The 22,438-nt window shown below is 41.6% G+C and overlaps 1 protein-coding gene across 4 annotated transcripts in view; it reads right to left on the minus strand.

The window, feature by feature from the left end:
• The window catches only part of LOC308089937 (uncharacterized protein), an 82,502-nt gene that overhangs the window by 55,640 nt on the left and 4,424 nt on the right, over positions 1 to 22,438 (minus strand). For all 4 annotated transcript variants that reach the window (XM_080434909.1, XM_080434910.1, XM_080434908.1 and 1 more), the window contains exons 3-13: positions 19,323 to 19,484; positions 16,726 to 16,863; positions 14,979 to 15,092; positions 11,828 to 11,992; positions 10,314 to 10,496; positions 7,317 to 7,439; positions 5,944 to 6,057; positions 3,857 to 4,172; positions 2,624 to 2,739; positions 1,894 to 2,011; positions 872 to 963 (exon numbers count right to left, since the gene is read on the minus strand). In XM_080434909.1, coding sequence (XP_080291035.1) covers positions 872 to 963; positions 1,894 to 2,011; positions 2,624 to 2,739; positions 3,857 to 4,172; positions 5,944 to 6,057; positions 7,317 to 7,439; positions 10,314 to 10,496; positions 11,828 to 11,992; positions 14,979 to 15,092; positions 16,726 to 16,863; positions 19,323 to 19,484 — 1,641 coding nt within the window. The remainder of the gene's footprint in view (positions 1 to 871; positions 964 to 1,893; positions 2,012 to 2,623; positions 2,740 to 3,856; positions 4,173 to 5,943; positions 6,058 to 7,316; positions 7,440 to 10,313; positions 10,497 to 11,827; positions 11,993 to 14,978; positions 15,093 to 16,725; positions 16,864 to 19,322; positions 19,485 to 22,438) is intronic.

Consider the following 22,438-nt stretch of genomic DNA (forward strand, 5'->3'; position numbering starts at 1 on the left):
AGAATGCTAGTCTGCATCCTTCTACACTTCAGGCTTCCTCCCACCACAGAGGAAAGCCTGATATTCATTCTAAAACTAGCCGTGTGATCCAGTTTATAAACAAAAAAAAACAAAAAAACAATTGTGTTCCGGTAGTGGGTTCCGTTTGGCGTCTCATTGCTTTTGTTCCCCACATAATGTGTATCAATTAGTTTAGTCTCGCTAGTCGTGCTGCGAGTTAGAATAAAAGATATAGACATAAATACCAAACCATTATTATAACAAAAGAAACTAAACCATTTTTACCAAAACTAAACACACATTTAAACTTGGGGGAATCATTTTGGAGGTGCACAGCACCGGAGGTTCCGGTCGTGTGTTCAGGGTTAACAACTCATTAAAATGCAGTGGTGTAAAGTAACTAAGTACATTTACTCAAGTACTGTACTTAACTCTCTGAGTGCCAAGAACGAGTCATCACGATTATCTTTTGTTTTTAATTTAAAAAAAAACGCAAACACGGCCAGAAATAAGTCTGGCAGTGAGAGAGTTAAGTACAATTTTGAGGTATTTTGACTTTCTTCAGTATTTCCAATTTTCAATACTTTTACTTCTACTCGGCTGCATCTCACGATTATAATACCAAAAGAAACGAAACGATTATACCAAACTAAACACACATTTAACCTAAGGGGAATCATTTTGGAGGTGCACGGCAAAGAAGGTTCCGGCCGTGTGTTCCTGTTCCTGTGCCGCCTTGATGGCGTAAAGGTATTTCCGCTCCAGACCGGGGATCAGAAACCCCAAAAACGGTATTTGATGCCAGGCTGCTTCGGCGGTGGAACTGCGACGCTTTGATGGATGTAAATAAGGTCAAAGTGATGTTTAGTACCTGAGAGGCAGCTCTCTTGGTGACCTGCTCCAGGTCAGCCTGCAGAGTTCTCTGTTGCTCCTCATAAACCACCAGCTTGGCCTCCAGGAGATCTAGAGGCAAAAAGAAAACACAAAACAGACAATGTAGACAAAACCAGGAGATAGGGCTCTCACAATTACTACATAACCGTCTAATCGCAATTCTTTGAGATAATCGTCATAATCATCGTAATCGTTTGCATGTGAAATATGCAACATTTTTAAAAACAAAATGTTCCAAAATATAGTGGAAATAGCTGCTATTTCCACTATATTTGGCCATTTCCGCCATTTTTTACATTTTGAAAGTATAAAGTTATGAAAAATGTCAGCCATTTATTAGTTTTTTTTGTATGTAATGTATTGGTATGTTCCAGTGTTCAATGACAAAAACACAATTCAATCGTTAATAGCAAAATTATGTGTGTGAATTAATCGTCATGTAAACATAACAATCTTCGTGACAAGCCCTACCAGGAGAGCACAAGTACTATTACAAAGACACACGATATATACATCTATTTTCACCTGAACAACCTCTGACTGAGGGATGCTTTTTGACCCAAGTAAACCAGTGGTTCTCAACCAGTGGTCCGGGGACCACCAGTGGTCCTTGAGGGGGTTCCAGGTGGTCCCCAGCTAAATGATGGAGAGTTGGTAACCAAATGGACCCTTATAGATCTTTAACTCTTGAGAGAGTAAAATGAAACCAAATACTCTCTCAAGAGTTAAATTATTGTCAAACATCTGCATTAGTTAATTTACAAGAAGTCTAACACAATTGGAGAATGTAGAAGAATAGTTATTCTGATCAACGTTTGCCTGTCATCTGTCTTATCCAACGACAACAAAATCCTCTTAAGTCTTGGGTCTGAGGTCTGAGAGGCTAGATCTCATCAAACGGTGGTTCGGTGGCTCAAATGCCCAATAAAATAATGGACCTCGACATGAAAAGGGTTGAAAACCTCTGAAGTAAACGATCACACATCAACGCCCAGGTACCGTTCTTGTCTTTCAGCTGGTCATACTGCTCTAGTTTCCACACGTTCTCCTCTCTCTCCTCCTCCAGCTCTGTGATGCGGCTCCTCAGGGCGGTCAGGTCTGGAGGCGCACCTCCACCCTAAAAGGAAGGGGTTCAGGGTTTAACAAGTCATTAAAATGCAGTGGTGTAAAGTAACTACGTACTCAAGTGCTGTACTTAACTCTTATACTGCCAAAAAACGTTTATAAACGTTAAAAAATCTAAAAAATAAAAATAAATCTAAATTTTGGGGGTTTTTCCGTTTTTCCGTTCTTCACAAAGAACCAGGAGATAACATTTTCCAAAAAGTTGCTGCTCCATTCACTTTAATGTTAAAAAATAAACGGGGAAAAAAATAACAATGTTTCCTATGTTTTACCTGGAAACATGCGCAGAGGTGGCAAACTATTTTTGAAAAACCCTGGCAGTTTAAGAGTTACCGGTAAATACAATTTTGAGGCATTTTTACTTTCTTCATGTATTCGGCCGCCCTCCCCCTCATCTCAAAATATTTTTGTTCCAGGGACCCCCCATAAGCAAAGATTTGAGTTACAAATGTTTGCTTTAAAAAAAATATATATATATATATATATATATATATATTCAAAGATTTGCACACATTTTCACGATTTTCAAAACATAAATAGCCGATCTACAAGCTTGTAGATCTGCTTGTAGATCTTTAAAGAGTTCAGCGTTTAGTGGTCTAACCTGGCTCTTCCTCAGCTCATCCTCCAGATGTCTGATTCGAGTCTTAGACCACGCTTTGGTTTTCAGGAACTTGGCCTCCGACCTGCTGGCCTCGTCTGTCTTTAGCTTCACTTGGGCTGGAAAAAACACACAAACAAACAAAAGCAAAGAGGGATTTCATGGGACATTATGGACAGATGGGAAGATCTGATGACATCACTAGTATGAACAACCGTTGTTACCTTATGTACTGTTTTTATTGTGCAAATAAATACATTCATTCATTAATCCATTAACCCCTTTTTGGGCGAGAACCCCTATTTGTAACTATACCTTTCAAGACGGGAACCCCTTTTGGGGTTGTTGTTGTTATGTACAGTACATAGCAACATATATTTGTTGTAATAAGTAAAGTTTTTCAGAAAAAAATAGGTCAGGATTTAGAAGGTGTTTTTAGAATTGTCCTCAGGTCTGAATGGGTTAATACCTGAGGCCCATTCTACAAATATTTTATGTGGTGCTCAAACTTGTTCATGTCATATATTCATATATATTTTCAAATACGGTATTTGCAAAAATGTCCACGATATTTCAAAAATAGCAGATATACAAGCTCATAGCGCGTCACTTTGTGACGCGCTATGAGCTTGTAGATCTGCTATTTTATGAATGTATATGGGGCGGCAGTGGCTCAGGGGTAGAGTGGCCGGTAGAGCGGCCGGATGGGAGCCGCAAGGTTCCCAGTTCGATCCCGGGCTCCCCCAGAGTTAGTGTCGAAGTGTCCTTGAGCAAGACGTTGAACCCCTATAATTGCTCCTGATGAACAGGTTGGTGCCTTGCATGGTTTCCTCCTCCATCGGTGTATGAATGTGTGTGTCACATTATGTAATAATTTATGTCTACAAAGTAACTAGTAACTAAAGTTTTCAAATAATTGTAGTGGAGTAAAAGTACAATATTTGCATCTGAGATGTAGTGGAGTAGAAGTAAAAGTATTGGAAATTGGAAATACTCAAGTAAAGTACAAATACCTCAAAATTGTACTTAAGTACAGTACTTAAGTAAATGTACTTAGTTACTTTCCACCACTGTGTGTGTGTGTGGGTGAATGTAATGCACAATCTATGTAAAGCGCTTTGGATTAAAGCTCTATATAAATGCACCATTTACTACCATATAGCTAAAATCTAAAAATGACACAAATGCTTTCCAGGTCTAAATGGGTTCAATAACATAAATAAACTCTGCTTTTACCTTCCAGCTCAGCGAGCCTCTGCTCTGTGGCCGTGTCTCCTGCGGTGGGCTGGTGGGTTGAGGAGGAGGAGGTGGTGGGACTGGGCGGTGCAGCGCCGGAGGTCCTCGTCCTCCTCAGCTCCTCCAGCTGGCCCAGGAGGTCCTGCTGGGCCCGGTCCATCTGGGCCCGGTGCCGCTCGGCCAGGCGGCCCACCTCGGCCTGCTGCTTCTCCATCAGGTCGCGGAGCTGCGCCCGCATCACGTGCTTCTCCGCCTCCATCTTGGACTCCAGGCTCTCCCGCTCCACCTGCAGCCGCCGCACGCGCTCAGAGAGCTCCTGTAGACGTAGAGGAACATATCATATTATATCTTATTACACGGCTTGGTTGAATGCTCGATTCTGATTGGTCAGTCATTATTTCTGGATAATGACCGATGAGCTCTCTAACGGACCGCTGTCTAATCAGAGACTCAGAGCACCTGCTCATATCAACCTGTCTAATCAGAGACTCAGAACACCTGCTCATATCAACCTGTCTAATCAGAGACTCAGAACACCTGCTCGTATCAACCTGTCTAATCAGAGACTCAGAACACCTGCTCATATCAACCTGTCTAATCAGAGACTCAGAACACCTGCTCATATCAACCTGTCTAATCAGAGACTCAGAACACCTGCTCATATCAACCTGTCTAATCAGAGACTCAGAACACCTGCTCATATCAACCTGTCTAATCAGAGACTCAGAACACCTGCTCATATCAACCTGTCTAATCAGAGACTCAGAACACCTGCTCATATCAACCTGTCTAATCAGAGACTCAGAACACCTGCTCATATCAACCTGTCTAATCAGAGACTCAGAACACCTGCTCATATCAACCTGTCTAATCAGAGACTCAGAACACCTGCTCATATCAACCTGTCTAATCAGAGACTCAGAACACCTGCTCATATCAACCTGTCTAATCAGAGACTCAGAACACCTGCTCATATCAACCTGTCTAATCAGAGACTCAGAACACCTGCTTGTGCCAACCTGCGCTGCTTGGTTTTATGCTTTATCCAACATGACAGCCATGTAAACAAACAACCAATGTCATTTACAACTAAACGTTGCTCTCAAGAATGTTTTTGAAAACATTTGAAGTGAGAAATAGACGATGCAATATTACCGAAAAGTGATTCTATTTGATCCACTGCACTTCCTTGTTTATTGTGGCGCAACAACGGGGGAATACCAAAACGCTCGCCCCAAAACACAGTCAACGCTGGTCAAATCCGGTTAAAGCCCTTCAGGGTGATTATGCACCTCCGCGATAATCACCCGGTCGGGCTTTAAATATCAATAATGACCACCTCCTCATACATTATCCCTTGCATAATACAAGCTCATATAGCTCCTGTAGATATAGAGGAAAGTATTATATCATATATCACACACGCTCACATAGCTCCTGTACATATAGAGGAAAGTATTATATCATAATACACGCTCACATAGCTCCTGTACATATAGAGGAAAGTATTATATCATAATACACGCTCACATAGCTCCTGTACATATAGAGGAAAGTATTATATCATAATACACGCTCACATAGCTCCTGTAGATATACATGTAGAGGTTAACACATTGATGGCCAAGATCGCATTGATGCGTTATTTCCAAAAAAAAACATTATTTTTTGAAAATTCCACAAGGGGCGACCTAACACAGCTTTGGAATGATCGATCGTCACTCAGAGAAGTAGTATGTGGATGTGACGTCATCGCAAAAAACGTCACATCCATTCTTCCCAACGATGGGATTTTCAGAAAAACAGCTGTAACTCAGTTTGTTTTTTTTGCATTGAAAACCACTAGTTTTCAGCGGGCCGAAGCCCCAAAATGGCGGATCGCGGTTGGAAGGTTGTCGTTCCTATGGATACACAGATACCTCCGCCAACCCACGGGGACTATTTTGTTTGTTTTTTTGGGACACAAATGTCGCTTCCACAGCGTTTCAAATATCATCGGATTGAGGTAATTATACGCTGGCAAGGGGATAGAAAACGATGTTTAATATCTTGGCAATCAATGTGTTAAGTCAGGTGTAATGTCTAACCTTGATCTGCTGGTCTCTGCCGTCCACCTCACCCTGCAGAACATCAACCACCTGGTTTTTACCCTGAAGAACCTCTTCCTTCTCATGGAGCTTCTGCTTCAGAGCCTTCAGCAGCTGTGGAGAGGTCAGAGGTCAACAAAGTACAAATAGGTTAAAACCCATTAAGACCTGAGGCCCATTCTACAAATGTCTCCTAAATACCAACAGTTTTCTGAAAAAACCTGTGTTTCTATATCAGTGGTGCTCAAAACTGTCAAGGTATATTAACACATTGACCGCCAGAGGTTAATCTCATAATGTACTCACCAGTGCCAACGTTTTATTGTTGTTTTTTGTTTTTTTTACGTCGCCATAGACCTCGTTAAAATCCTTAAGATTGAGCTGTGCACTGTTTGTATACATCGCGGAGATCTCCCTGCGTCTACCAGTCCAAACCACGTGTCAAACGGGGCATCCATGTTGTAGTTAGAACGGTTTATGTTAAACAGTGATCAGCGAGGAGAAAAACTACAATCGAAGAAAATGGCGTTTCAGTGTGCGCTTTAGAATGGAGTCCTACGGGATCGGCAAAACGTGATCCCGAATAATTCCATTCCAATTCCAATTCCATTTCCGGTGGTGAGAAAATTGAAAAAAGTATTTTTTTTCGAAAAAAAGGAAAAAGCACCACAGCCCGTAGGCTACGGGATCGGCGCTTTACAGTTGGATTTATCGGCCCGTAGGCTACGGGCCTGGCGGTGAGAGTGTTAAAGTATTTGACCCCCATCTCAAACTATTTGAGATGGGGGTATCTAAAATGGACTATGGACTAATACTGGAGTATTTCCAATTTTGAGTACTTTTACTTCTTCTCCGCTACCTCTCAGAGGCAAATATTATACATTTTACTCCACTACAATTATTAGAAAAATGTAGTCACTAGTTACTTTGTAGGTTTAAAGTGAAAATAGCAGATCTACAAGCTCATAGTGCGGCACCGAGTGCCGCGCTATGAGCTTGTAGATCGGCTATTTTTGGAAAAATCGTGAAAATGTGTGCAAATCTTTGAATATATATATATTTTGAAAGCAAACATTTTTAACTCAAATCTTTGCTTCTGGGGGGTCCCTGGATCAGCATATTTTGAGATGGGGGTCCGCGGCTAAAATACATATCATTTTGGGGGGTCCTTGACATGAAAAAGTTTGAGAACCACTGATATAGTAACCAAACAACAAAAATGATATGCATTTGGCGGTGGACCCCCATCTCAGAATATTTTGTTCCAGGGACCCCCCAGAAGCAAAGATTTGAGTTAAAAATGTTTGCTTTCAAATAATATATATGATCAAATAATAGTAATAATAATAATTAAACAGCTGTTGCTACAGTACCTGCTCCAGGTCGGCACTAGCGTCAGACTTGGCTGCCAGCCTGAACAGCTCCTGTTCATGCATCTGGTTGACCTCCGTCAGCTGGTTGTCTTTCTCCAGGATGATGTCCTTGAACGTCTGGATCTAAAAAAGAAAGAAAGATAGAAGCACCAAACAAAACAAAATAATTTAACATAAACCAAACCGCTTAAGCCCTGTGTACTTTGTTTTGTACGATACATAGCGATAATAGCAGATCTACAAGCTCACAACGCATCGTGATGTGATCCTTTGTGAGCTTGTAGAAATGCCTATAATGGGATGCCAGGTTGAAGGTGGTTAATTGTGACTTGGATGACAAAGTGGGTAAAGCTAAACAGCTCAGATAAGTATAGGCCAATAGCCTTGACCAGCGTTTTGTCCAAAGTACTAGAGACAATTCTACTGAGTAGACTTGAGAGGTTGATCCTGTCTGCTTATAACCAATTTGGATTCAAATGAAAACATGGCACTGATTTGTGTATTTTTGCACTTAGAGATTTTAGATAAATATAGTAGGCAGAATTCTACTATGTTTGTATCTTTTATTGATGCCTCTAGGGCGTTTGGCAGCATTAATCATGAAAAGTTATTCTTAAAAGTGACGCAAAGAGGGGTCCCTAGTTTCTTAGTCAGATGTTTGTTAGTGTTGGGGTACCCACCTGCTCTGCTGTGCTACGTAACCTGATGTATAGGTTTATGTGTGGGGCATCTGAGTCAGTAAATGACATCATCGCTGTCATAACGGACCCCACACGCAGTTTTGTCAGGTTCTCCTCTAGACTGTGGAACCATTGGCGCACATGTTTGTATGTCAGAAACTGAACGACGTGGGCTATTTGCATTATTTGCATTATTTTAATTTTCTGTTTTTATTGTGTGGTGTTGTATATTTGTGATATGGATCTTCCTGGGTGTGAAATAAAGACTGAATTGAATTTGGATGCTTCCACCGCAAAAAAAAAAATATTACATCACTTTGGGGCAAAAAGTGATCAAGTTTCATGAAACTCCAGCCATCAAGCTTGTTCTCTAGTTATTTAACCAACCATCACACCTTAACCTTGATTGTGACATTGACCTTTTAGTTTATTCGACAAAAAAAGTTAATCATCTCTTCGGGGATGTCTATTGATCATTCTCTACAGGTTTTATGAAAATATGGCTATCAGTTCTTCTAATAATGAAAAACACACATACAGAGCTGATTACCCTGCATGGATTGCTGCAGGCGGGGTAATTAGAAATAATGTGCCACTTGTAGAGAAAGTACAATTAGTATGTCTTCATTTATGAGAACAGGACCGCATTTAATCCATTAAGACCAGGAAAGCATCTGTGTCATTTTAAGATTTCTTTGGCTATTCAAAAATAGCAGATCTACAAGCTCATAGTGCGGCACTCTGTGCCGCACTATGAGCATGTAGATCTGCTATTTTTTGAAAAATCATGGATTGTTTTTCTTTGAATATATATATGTTTTAAAGCAAACATTTTTAACTCCGACCTCTGGGGGTCCCTGGAACAATATATTTAGAGATGGGTGTCCGTGGCCAAATACAGGACTTCGCTTGGAATTGCACTGCGACGTGTTGTGAGCTTGTAGATCGTCTATTTTGGATTTCTGCACAGTGTAACATTACTGTCCCGTTTAAAAATGAATGAATAAACACTAAAATAACCGTGGTTACTGTAGCAACATGTTTCATCTAAGGTATTATGCCAGTAGTAACTAATTACTTGATTAGACCCCATGAGAGAGTGTACAAATGGAACCAAATGGACCCATTTGGGTAATGTTTTCATGTTAGGTACAGTATAAGCCAGTAGTGAAAAGGGAAAACGTGCATTTATGAATTAACACCTTAAGCCCTGTTTGTAATAGTGAAAATAGAAGACACGTTGTGAGCTTCACTTTTATAAAGGCAAAGTCAAACTGCACAATCAATGTCAAGTTGTAGCAATGATTCCCTGCTAGTCCCCCCAGGAAAGCGCGGAGAAAAAGTCTAGATTCCACGGAGAGCAATTCTTGATTCCGCGGCTTATCGTTAATATTCCGCGGGCATTAAAAAATAACTTGATATCTAGGCTGCACGGACAGACACAAGAATCACAGCTGCCATTAATTAGTGCTGTTCAGTGTTGATTGCCTAGTGGTCAAATTGGGGTCAACGAGCCATGTTAACTTGCTCTGAAGTTGGGCTGTAGTTGCGCAGCACTCTCACTCTCTCTCCCTCTCTCTTTCTCTCTCTCTCTAAGTGCCTGTGTGTGGGGGAGGAGGGGGGGAGTTTAGCAGCAGCTCGCACTGCCCTGAGACAGAGAGAGAATACTTCTCCATACGGCGGTGTTTTGCCGAGATTTTTCTTGTTTTCTGCACTATGCCTTGTAATCCGCGGACGGCTTTGAAATCCACGGATGGCCTTCAAATCTGCGGTAATTTCCGCGATCGCGGAATCGCGGATTCCTGGGGGGACTACCCTGCTTTCATATGATGAAGGAAAAAAAAGGAAAGATTTTGCAATGACAGTCTGTCGTGGTGGGTCACATTTGTTGTAGGCTAGCTAGTTATTTAACTGAAATTGTTTCTCTGATAGGTCGTCGGTTTCCAGGGCAAACCAGATGTTCACAAAGTTTGGACCGTGTACATCATGTACATATAAAAGTAGACGTAGTCTGAGGCAGATGTATTTCGGGCGCCATTTTACATTCGGTAGGCCAATCAGAAGCAGGTGCGGACCGGGTCTTTTCGTAAGAGGCAGCCGCGCAGCAAAAGTCAGTTAGACGCGCTGTGATTGGCCAGAAGTCAACACGCTGTGATTGGCCAGTAGTCACTTTGAGTCAATATGGCCGCCGCCAGAGCCTTGTATTGTGATACAGGTCGCTCCAATGAACTGCAGAGGCCAATGAGGTATCTAGGTTTCTATATCTATGGTGTACATGACTAACTTCAGTGTGCATTGTGTATCTGATGGAACGTACGTTCTGCTTGTACATGTTCTCCTTCTCCGTGTACTGCTCCTTCTCTGTGAGCAGCAGGGCCTTCAGGCTGTCCGTCTGCTCCTGCAGGAGGCTGTAGCGCTCCTCCGCCTCCCCCACCTTCTTGGTCAGGTTCAGGACCACAACCTGGAGGTCCGGCACGGAGCCACCGTCCCCGCTGTCCACCTGGATGGAGGGAGGGATGGATGGATGGATGGATGGATGGATGGATGGATGGATGGATGGATGGAGACACAGAGGGGGGACATTCATCAAGGATGGGGACAGAGAGACATTAACCCATTCAATCCGGGACTTTGTACTGTTTCATTTTAGATTTGTAGCTCCTTTATTTAATTTTTAGACGTTATTTTATACTTTGGCCTATTAAAACAATAGCAGATCTACATCTCTATCTCTATATATCTATATCGTGATTTTTTTTATTTTTTTTCAAATCTTTGCTTCTGGGAAGACAAATGTCTTCTAAATCCTAACAGGTTTTTTTAAAAGAACACATGTTGCTATAATATCCGTGGTTCTGGTTTCATGTCAAGGACCGCCAAAATGACATGTATTTGTCTGAGGACAGGGACCCCCAGAAGCAAAGATTTTAGTTAAACATATAAATATAAAAATATTCAAAGATTTGCACATATTTTCACTTTTTTTTTTTATAGCAGATCTACAAGCTTGTAGATCTTCTATTTTTGAACAGCCAAAGAAATCTTAAAATGACACAGATGCGTTCTCGGTCTTAACAGGTTATTCAAGTGTCCTGGGGTTAAGATTTGCAGTGACATTTCCGGAGCACTATTCTCAGAGCCTTTTTTCAGGCTCTAGGACCAAGCCCCCAGAACCGCAGTATAACAGTGAAGCTGCCGTCACCTGGTGGTCAAATCTGGGATTGGAAGACTTCCGCCTTTAAAACGCCACTGCGCGTACGTCTACCGTTTGAAACCCTAGTGCTGCTCGGTGCTCAAGTCTTCCGCATTTGAGCAACATGTGGTGCGCGTCAGTGAAAAAAAAGGTAGTTGCTTTCATCATAGTTTTAGTCTATGAAATGAACAGCCCCATTTAGAACCTCTCCCTCCGCTACCGCTCCGAGATGAGGTTCCACACAGAGAAAAATATAACTGACGGGTTGAAATAAGCGTTTAAATCGCTTAAAATGTCAGCCTGTGGCCATGTTTTCCCAATGCAGTCTTACGGGAGCAGTACTGTGCATGCCGACGGGGGTTGACTGGCCACAGGCTGACATTTTAAGCGATTTAAACGCTTGTTTCAACCCGTCAGGTAGATTTTTCTTTTCCGCTAGAAGTTAAAACATCTGAGAGCAGTGCAGAAAACCTTTACTTTTTGGATACGATGTGCAGAAAAGGACAAGAATCATGCATAGTGGAAAATATTCTAATATGTCCTGCCCAACAGGCACCGAGCTGCGTGGAACCTCATCTCGGAGCGGTAACGGAGGGAGGGGTTCCGATGGGAGCTATGAAATGAACAGTGTTTCTGACCTGTTGCTGTGGTGCGGGGGGGCTGACGGGGGGCTGGTGGTCTCCTGCCACGGCGGTCTGCAGGTGGATGATGTAGTCCTCCTTCTCCGACAGCTTCCTGTCCCTCTCCGCCAACATGGCGTCCATCTCCTCCCCACGCTGCCGCTGGGACTCCACCTCCTTCCTCTGAGAGTTACATTAAAAATAAAAACCTTGTATTATTAATACCTGGAGGATAAATCCTTCCTCAACGTTTTCAATGAATAATGTTTTTTTTCTCACAGTAACTAAACAAAGACACATCATTTTGCAGGCTAAATGTAATATAGATGCATGTTATGTAGACAGATGCCAGGTCATTTGTAGACCTGGCATCCTATAGTGTGTATAGTTTCAATGTACAGATTTGTATTTGTTTAATATATTCTACTGTTTAGACTGATGATAGGTTCTTGGTTTACCTATGATCCTAGATTACTATTTATATGCATTTGAAGTATTACCTCGTGTTTTCCTTATTAAGTCGCTCTGGATTAAGAGTGCCTGCTAAATGCCTAAATTGTAAATAGTTAAAGGGATATTTCACTTTCAAAATTAGTTTGGGTCATTTTATCGTCTACTCAGGCTTTTGTGAACACCCAGCACAGTTTTTAAGTTGCTTGATTCAGTATTTAGATATTTGATATTCATTTTATCAGACACGCCCTCCTTCCTATACAAACCCATAGTAACTTCAAACTCCATTTTAACCATGTTAGATTCATTGAAAACACCCGTCCTTGGTTCTGGTGACTGATACTGCCCGTGAGGGGGCCGTGTTTTTTCAATTACTTTATTTTTTATTTTTTTTATTGTATTTAATTATTTTCATTTTCCAAAAATACATTTAAAAATAAATGAAAAATCCTATTGAAAAAACACGGTCCCATCACACATTAGGAGGACAGTATGAGTCACCAGAACCAAGGACGGGTGTTTTTGATGAATCTAACATTAAAATGATTAAAATGGAGTTTGAAGTTACAATGGGTTTCTATAGGAAGGGGGCGTGTCTGATAAAATGACTATCTAAATACTGAACCGAGCAACTTAAAAACTGTCTGGGGTGCTCACAAAAGCCTGAGTAGATTATAAAATTACCCACATTTGTTTTAAAGTGAAATATCCCTTTAAGCTTAGATACATGTACATTTCTGCAATGGGTCTCTGAATATATGTACCGTACACATCTGTCAATAAATATATACTACATCAGAAACGTGAGATCTCTACCGTGGCCTGCCACGGTTCAGAGACAAGGTAGAGAGAGAGGGAACTGGTAGCAACAAAACTGACACTGTGATTCACCCACATTGTTTGACTGAAATGTAAAAATAAATGATTTCTATAAAAGTTACTGTAACAGACACAATAAAAATTGCAGGTCCTGTCTGTGTTTATCAAGGTATTCCTGGGGGAATTCTGCAGGCTAGAAAACACCATAAAATCTCCAGTGTGGAGGAAGTCATTTAGAACAACTAACTACCTGTTGTTCAGTGACCATAATGTTCTACTAGCCCATTCCATGCATTCCTGCTGAGGGCACATGTCCACCGACTCCTTATTCATATCAGCTGACTCACAGAACAACCAAAGAGCAGCCAGCTCACAGCTAAATATATGACCTTCCCCACGGATGAGCTGCTATTCTTATTGAGCACTGAATGGCTTTTTTAACAGGCTGACATCTATGAATGAGGAAACTCATATAAGTCAATGAATATTTTAGCCTTTAGCCTTGTTGTTGTTCAAAGTCACGTCACAGGTTTTACACCATGTATAAAAGAATGGGTGGATTTAGTTTGTGCAAAGCTTCTTTCCTATGAAGAATGAAAATAAAATGAAAATATGAAAATATGCATTAACCCATTCAATCCTGGAACGCATCTGTGTCATTTTAGATTTATTTGGCTATTCAAAAATAGCAGATCTACAAGCTCATAGCGCGGCACCGAGTGCCACGCTATGAGCTTGTAGATCTGCTATTTTTGAGGGAAAGAAGAAATTGTGAAAATGTGTGCAAATCTTTGAATATATATATACATACATTTTTAACTCAAATCTTTGCTTTTAGGGGTCCCTGGAATAAAATATTTTGAGATGGGGGTCCGCGGACAAATACATATAATTTTGGGGGTCCTTGACATGAAAAAGTTTGAGAACCACTGATATTATAGGAACATAAGTTGTTTTATCAAAAAACTGTTATGATTTAGAAGACATTTGTAGAATCCCCCAGAAGCAAAGATTTGAGTTAAATGTTCCCTTTAAAAGGGGAAAAAAAGTATTCAAAGATATATTTTTTTATTATCATTTTCCCCCCAAAAATAGCATATCTACATGCTCATAGCGCTCATAACTTGGTGCCGCACTATGAGCTTGTAGATCTGCTATTTTGTAATAGCCCAAAGTATAACATAATGGTTAAAGAATAATAGCTAAAGAATCTAAAACGACACAGTTGTGTGTTCCCGGATTGAATGGGTTAAATGTATAAAAAGGTACATATATACAGTACAAGGCACACAAATAGTATTGAGATATTTACATAAAGCAAAAGTGACCTTTGTTACGGGATCAAAGCCTGTTTGCTATGGAGGGCTGACATGGGTTAACATTTAACCCATTAAAACCGGGAACGCATCTGTTTGACCAAAAAAAGTCAAAGTTCTAAACAAAAAAGAATGACTGACATATTTAATAACTTCATACTTTCAGAAAAGACATTAGTGGAAATAGCCGATCTACAAGCTTGAGCTTGTAGATCTGCTATTTCCACGATTTTTGAAAATATTTTGAATATATAAGATTTTTTTTCAACATGGAAACGATTATGACGATTATGCACAGTAATCGCGATTATCACAAACAATTGCGATAAGGCGATTATGTAATAAGTGTGACAGGCCTATGTAAAACTGGAGTCACTTCCTGACTTGCCTAAGTGATTGGTGACGTTTGGAAGTCAAATATATATATGTAGGACTCTGGTCAGACTGAGTAGCCAAGTGAGAAAGAAAAATCCGCCGAACGATGCGAATCAGTCTGGATTCCAGGCTAAAATGACACAGATGTGTTCCCGCATTGAATGGAATAGGGGATTCCATCCCCCCATGTGCTGCAGATAGCGTACCTTGGCCTCCAGTTCTTCTTCTCTGTGAGCCAGCTCCTGCTCCAGCTCCAACACCTTCTTCTTCAGCAGGACGATCTTCCCTCGACTGGCCTGATCGCCTCCATCTGCTGCCCCCTGGAGGAGGGAGGCCACACACGACAACACGTGTTCAACGGATGTCACAGACACAGTACCGTATCGTATGTAGGGACACTGGGGAGTGAATGCATATGTATGTGTGTGTGTGTGTATGTATACATGTGAAATGCCCAGGATTCAAACACGCGTCTCCTGCATGAAAAGCCAATAACAAATCTTACGAATCGGACGAAACTGTCACAGGTCCACTCGGGTTTGGTTTTGTTATTTGAAGAAAATCTCGGAACGGGTCGGAATTGGATCAGGTTTCACATTTCCATTTCGGTTCCGGACCGTTTTTATTTTTTACCCGTGAAGAGCTCTACTCCAAAGGTGGACAAGAAATCAAAATAATTGCTCCATTGATTAGAAATTGATGATTCAAAATATGCAAAAACTGCTCTCAAAGTCACTCTTTTAGCATGTAAACGAACGTAAACAAAGCTGGGAAAAAAAACAGTACTGGGTTTGGTGGGTTTGGTCTGAATCAGCTTTGTTTGTGTTTGTTTACATGCTGAAATAGTGACTTTGAGATCTGTGTCACTGTACATTGTATGTCAATGAGGAGCATAATTTTGAATTATCAATTTTGAATCAATGGAGCAATTATTTTAGATGTTGTGTCGACCTGTGGAGTTACATCATGGCAAGGTAACCACACAACCCAAACCTCTACCTAAGTGGTGTTGCCCTTTAACCACTAGTCTAAAGGGGAATTCCCCCCTTGGCCCGGAGGAGATATTAGGCTTTATGGTCATCATGGCAGAAGCTCTGAGCCACTATACTGCTATATATATGCATCTACCTTTCTAGTGTGGGTGGGGGTGTATGTAAGGACCTTTCTAGTGTGGGTGGGGGTGTATGTAAGGACCTTTCTAGTGTGGGTGGGGGTGTAGGTATGTACCTTTCTAGTGTGGGTGGGGGTGTATATAAGGACCTTTCTAGTGTGGGTGGGGGTGTATATTTGTACCTTTCTAGTGTGGGTGTGGGTGTATGTAAGGACCTTTCTAGTGTGGGTGGGGGTGTATGTAAGGACCTTTCTAGTGTGGGTGGGGGTGTATATAAGGACCTTTCTAGTGTGGGTGGGGGTGTATATAAGGACCTTTCTAGTGTGGGTGGGGGTGTATATAAGGACCTTTCTAGTGTGGGTGGGGGTGTATGTAAGGACCTTTCTAGTGTGGGTGGGGGTGTATGTAAGGACCTTTCTAGTGTGGGTGGGGGTGTATGTAAGGACCTTTCTAGTGTGGGTGGGGGTGTATGTAAGGACCTTTCTAGTGTGGGTGGGGGTGTATGTAAGGACCTTTCTAGTGTGGGTGGGGGTGTATATTTGTACCTTTCTAGTGTGGGTGGGGGTGTATGTAAGGACCTTTCTAGTGTGGGTGGGGGTGTATATTTGTACCTTTCTAGTGTGGGTGTGGGTGTATGTAAGGACCTTTCTAGTGTGGGTGGGGGTGTATGTAAGGACCTTTCTAGTGTGGGTGGGGGTGTATATAAGGACCTTTCTAGTGTGGGTGGGGGTGTATATAAGGACCTTTCTAGTGTGGGTGGGGGTGTATATAAGGACCTTTCTAGTGTGGGTGGGGGTGTATGTAAGGACCTTTCTAGTGTGGGTGGGGGTGTATGTAAGGACCTTTCTAGTGTGGGTGGGGGTGTCCTGGCCTCCCTGCTGTTTCCTCAGCTCCTCCAGTTGGACGGTGAGGGACGTCACCTTGGCCTTGTTCTGCAGACGGAGCTTGGAGAGCTTGGCGTCACAGCTCTCCTTCTCCACCTATTGATTGATGGATGGATTGATTGATTGATTGATTGAATACTTTATTAACAGTTTGCTAAGACAAGCACAGGGAAGTCCAGTTCAGTACAAGGTCTGCTAAGAGGATTTTAAACCCAAGAAAGCACTATGGCTTGTTTCCATCGGGGTCCTTTGTGCTCAATTCATCATGCAACACCAAGACAAGTAGCTGTTCAAAACCTTCACATCACTCCTTCTACATCTAGGACAGTGTTTCTCAAACCTGAAATGTCCAAAAATGTGACTTTTCAGGATCCAAATAAAAAAATGTGCAACAGTAGCAGATCCACAAGCCCTTGGAGCTTGTGGATCTGCTACTTTTGTATGCTTTTGTGTGATGGCGTAGTATGATCAAGTAGGGTGTTACTATACGAAAAAAACACATGAGGTTTCTGCTGTGATATATAGCAACAAACTAAAATGACACAGAGGTGTTCCCAGCTTGAAAAGTATGACAAGCCACTAAGGCCTTAAAAAATAAAGACTCCAGACATCCCAAAACAAACTAGTAAGGCTACTTCTTGGCCTTAAACACACAGCCCATCTAACCCACCTGCTCATTTTGCTAGGGTTGGATGATGGCTCAGGGTAGAGGACAGAGTACAAGAGGACAGAGATCAACTTGCGATGGGCCAGGGGCCAGTTGCACCACCTCACACTATAAGTTCAAACTTAGCCTAGTTATTGCTTAAATGGCTTTAAAAAAAAAACATTTAGACCAGGGAAGTATCTGTGTCATTTTTAGATTTATTTGGCTATTCAAAAATAGCAGATCTACAAGCTCATAGCGCGGCACCGAGTGCCGTGCTATGAGCTTGTAGATCTGCTATTTTTGGAAAAATCGTGAACATTTGTGCAAATATTAAAATATATATGTATTTAAAAAAAATAACATTTGTAACATATTTTTCTTCCAGGGACCCCCAGAAGCAAAGATTTGAGTTATATATATATATATATATATATATATATATATATTCAAAGTTTTGCACACATTTTCACGATTAAAAAAAAATAGCATATCTACAAGCTCATGGCGCGGCACTCGGTGCCGCGCCATGAGCTTGTAGATCTGCTATTTTTGAATAGCCAAAGAAATCTAAAAATGACAGAGATGCGTCCCCGGATTGAATGGGTTAAGCTATAACTAGGCTAAGTTTGAACTTAGTGTGAGCCGGTGGTGCAACTGACCCCTGGTCTACAAGATGCACCACAGCATTGGGATCCCCACGTACCCGTCTAAAAACGTAAACCAAGTCCACGATCACAACACCAGAGGCAGCTCCACTGATCATGTCCAACCCAGATTTGGCACAGACAAGGGGATGAACTCATGCTCCTGCTATGCAACAAACATGTGGAATGCCCTACTGTACCAAAAGGAGTAAAGGAGTGTAAAACCCTACTGACTTTCAAAACTGCCCTAAAGAATCACCTTCAGGAGGCTGTAATTCTAATCTGGCCCCTGTCAAAGTCATAACCTAGACCACCCCCCCCCCCCCCCTTTTAACTCTTAAACTGCCAGAGTTTCTCTAGAACAGTCTGTAGCCTCTGCCAGTCTTTTCTAAGCTAGTACTTAGAAAAATGTTATTTTTTGGTCCGTTTATTTTTTAACATAGAAGTGAATGGAGAAGCAACTTTTTGGAAAATGCTATCTCCTGGTTCTTTGTGACGGGAAAAACGGAAAAACCTAAAAATTAAGTTTTTTGCCAAAAACGTTTATAAACATTTTTGGCAGAAAATGAGTTAAAATGTTCATATGATGTTCTGTATAGTAGTGTATATCTGTCTGTTTTTTAATGTCTCCATGAATTGAGTACGTGGGAATGTCATTTGAAACAAGCCATTGCGTTTTTTTATGAGCGATCCATTTTAGCCGACCTTGTATTGTAAACTGTACTTCCATGTGCTTTTTCTCTGCAATCTTCTAAATGAAGTACTCAATCAATCAATCAAACAATATAGGTGTAACAGGTCTAAATGGGTTAAAGACCCTCAGGGGTCTCAGATAGGGGTTCCCCGGACGGGACCCCACTTTGAGAACCACTCAACTAGAGCACACACACACACCACACAACATCAAGTACACAGCTGTGCTGTTCAACAGTACAGCCTTTATGAAACCCAGTTCAAACCCGGGACCTACTCGCTGTGAGGCAACAGTGCTAACCATTAATCCATTAAGACCCGGAACACATCTGTGTCATTTTAAGATTTCTTGGCTATTAAAAAATAGCAGATCTACAAGCTAGATCTGCTATTTTTGGGGGAAAATCTTGAACCTGCCAACCAGAAGGTGGCGCCGCAGCGAGCCAGGTGGCCTCACCTTGAACTGGTCATCCTTGGAGCGCAGCGCATTGTCTCTCTCTCTGAACGTCTATCTATAAATGTATAATCTATAATCTATAATCTATCCATCTATCAGAAGGTGTCCTCACCTTGAACTGGTCATCCTTGGTTCTCAGCGCTGCGTCTCTCTCTCTGATCATCTCCTTCAGCTGAGTCACCAGCAGCTCCGTCTGAGCCAGACGCTCCGCCGCTTCACTCAGAGCCACCTCACCGCCCGCCACCGCCACCGACCCCTGGGGAGAGCCTGGTGCCTGGGGGGGGACGACGACGACACAAGGGGGTTGGACGACACAAGGGGGTTGGACAGACAGACAGGATGGACAGACAGACAGACAGACAGGATGGACAGGAGGGGACGTGTACAAGAGGGATGAGATGGACAGGATGACAGGATGACAGGATTAGATTAAATGTCAGATACAGTAAGTTTAACACATACATGGGCAACTGGTGGCCCGGGGGCCACACGCGGCCCTCACCTTCACTTAATTCGGCCCGCAGGTTAATAGCAAAAAATAGCAAAAATAGCAGATCTAGAAGTTCAAAAGGCTGTAGATCGGCAATTTTTTGCTACTTTTGCGTGACATAGAATGGCAAAAAAAAAAGTTAAAATACGGAGATAAGAGGTGCAATGTGGCCCTGTGGAGTGAGTGTGTGGAATTATAGTGGCCCTCTACATTATCAATGTTGCATCACCCCTGGTTTAACAGGACACTGACAAAGTACTGTGATTTAGACAGGCAACAATCTGGTAACACGTTCAATGTTTCTATGGTTACTATAAATCCCCCAGTATATACAGTACATGTGCTTTGTCCAGGAGTCAAATTTCCACCTTAACTTCTACAAGAAAGGCTGACTTTTTTGATCAGTAATATTACAATGCACATAGTCATTTCATTACAGGCTCTGTGCATAAGTAGAGTTTGCTTTTCCAGAAGGTGGCATCATAGGCTACTTCTGCTCTGACCTGGAAAAGGCTGCTTCCCTTTCATTTTTTTATAGCTTCATTATTTTTAATTGGCTCAGCAACAGATTTGAACCGAAAACACATGAGAAGATGTCCTGTGTTTCTGGTTCAAATCTGCTGCTGAGCAAAGCTATCGAAGCTACATGAAAACATGACCCGGAACAGGAAATGTAAGTTACTGCTACCAATGTTTATGCCACCTTCTGGAAAAGTCACCTACAGTTGTCAGTCTATGGTCTATAGCTACGGAGTTTGCATATAGAGGCGTGTGTCAGTAATGCTCCTCTATTTTATGTACAATTCACAGTGTAAATAATGGTTTAAACTGTAGCAAACGGACGGGCCAGACCCTAGTGGACCTTAGATGTGTCCATGACACGATCGACACAGCTCTTAGATGGTATCGCCATCATGAGCCCAAAGCCTCTGCTTTGTGGTTGGAAAATCCCTCCTTTTTCCAAAAGTAGAGTTTGTTGTCTGCTTGAGTCTATTAACCCATTCAATCAGAGAACGCAAACGTGTCATTTTACATTTATGTGGCTATGAAAAAAAATAGCAGATCTACAAGCTCATAGCGCGGGACTATGAGCTTGTAGATCTGCTATTTTTTTTAAAAATCTTGACAATTTGTGCAAACCTTTGAATATATATGTATATATATATATGTATATATATATATTTTTTAACTGAACATTTTAACTCCAATATTTGCTTCTGGGGGTCCCTGGAACAAAATATTTTGAGATGGGGGTCCGCGTCCAAAATATCATTTTGGGGGTCCTTGACATGGAATAAGTTGGAGCAGCACTGATATAGTAACCAAACAACAAAAATGATATGTATTTGGCCGCAGCCCCCCATCTCAAAATATTTTCTTCCAGGGACCAACAGAAGCAAAGATTTGAGTCAAAATGTTTGTTTAAAATAATATATATATTTAAATATTTGCAAAATATCTAAAGATAAAAAAAAAATAATACAGATCTACAAGCGTGCGCTATGAGCTTGTATATCTGCTATTTTTGAATAGCCAAAGAAATCCTAAAATGACACAGATGCGTTCCCGGTCTTTATGCATTAAGTTATAATTATTTGACGTGCAGTCGGTGCACGGTATGCAGTCCTACTAATCTGTACTATTTGGCCATTTCATGACATTTGTGAAATCAGCATATCGTGCCAACAGTGGTGGGACGGGAGTAACCAGGATACTACAGTTCATGTTACAGTATGTAAACACAGTTCATGTTACAGTATGTAAACACAGTGCATGTACAGTATGTAAACACAGTGCATGTACAGTATGTAAACACAGTGCATGTACAGTATGTAAACACAGTGCATGTACAGTATGTAAACACAGTGCATGTACAGTATGTAAACACAGTGCATGTACAGTATGTAAACACAGTGCATGTACAGTATGTAAACACAGTGCATGTACAGTATGTAAACACAGTGTCATGTACAGTATGTAAACACAGTTCATGTACAGTATGTAAACACAGTGTCATGTACAGTATGTAAACACAGTGCATGTACAGTATGTAAACACAGTGCATGTACAGTATGTAAACACAGTGAACGAGCCCTTCAGAATGACCAGGACCGACTGAGAGAACTAGAATCAACTGCCTGTCTGCCTGCCCGGGGATCTACTCCAGAGCCAGCAGGCTAAATGGTGGAAAGGCATTCAACATAACAACGTCATGCTAAATTACACTCGGACTATTCATAGCAGATTATTATGTAGAAATGAGTGTGAGCGGAGTAAAGGCCTTTGCAGACAGGGTGGGATTAGTCAATCAGTTTTTACCGCATGCGAAAAGACGCACAAATCGAACTGGGTTGGATTGGAAAAATCGCACCCTGTCTGCAAAGGCCTTAAGTGTGGTTGGAAGGACATTAACTAACGTCAGGGTAGGGATGGGACAATATGAACATGACATATCTAGATCACTGTTTGACCCCCTGAGCCTTAAAAACATACTATAATGACATGTCTGAGAAACCACTGTTTAACCACAGGTTTATCTTCTTTTTGTGTGTGTGCTGTCATACGTACTACAGTATCTATCTATCCATCTATCCATCTATCCATCTATCTAGTCCAGGGGTCTTCAACAGGGGGTCCGGGACCCCTAGGGGGTCCTCAGAGTTACTACAGGGGGTCCGCCAAATCTTTGTGATATGATTTTTTTTCCCTTCACATGACTTCACACACTTGAACCCTAG

This window comes from Gymnoscopelus braueri (assembly GCF_963280865.1).
Source record: "Gymnoscopelus braueri genome assembly, chromosome: 1".
Taxonomy (NCBI): Eukaryota; Metazoa; Chordata; class Actinopteri; order Myctophiformes; family Myctophidae; genus Gymnoscopelus; species Gymnoscopelus braueri.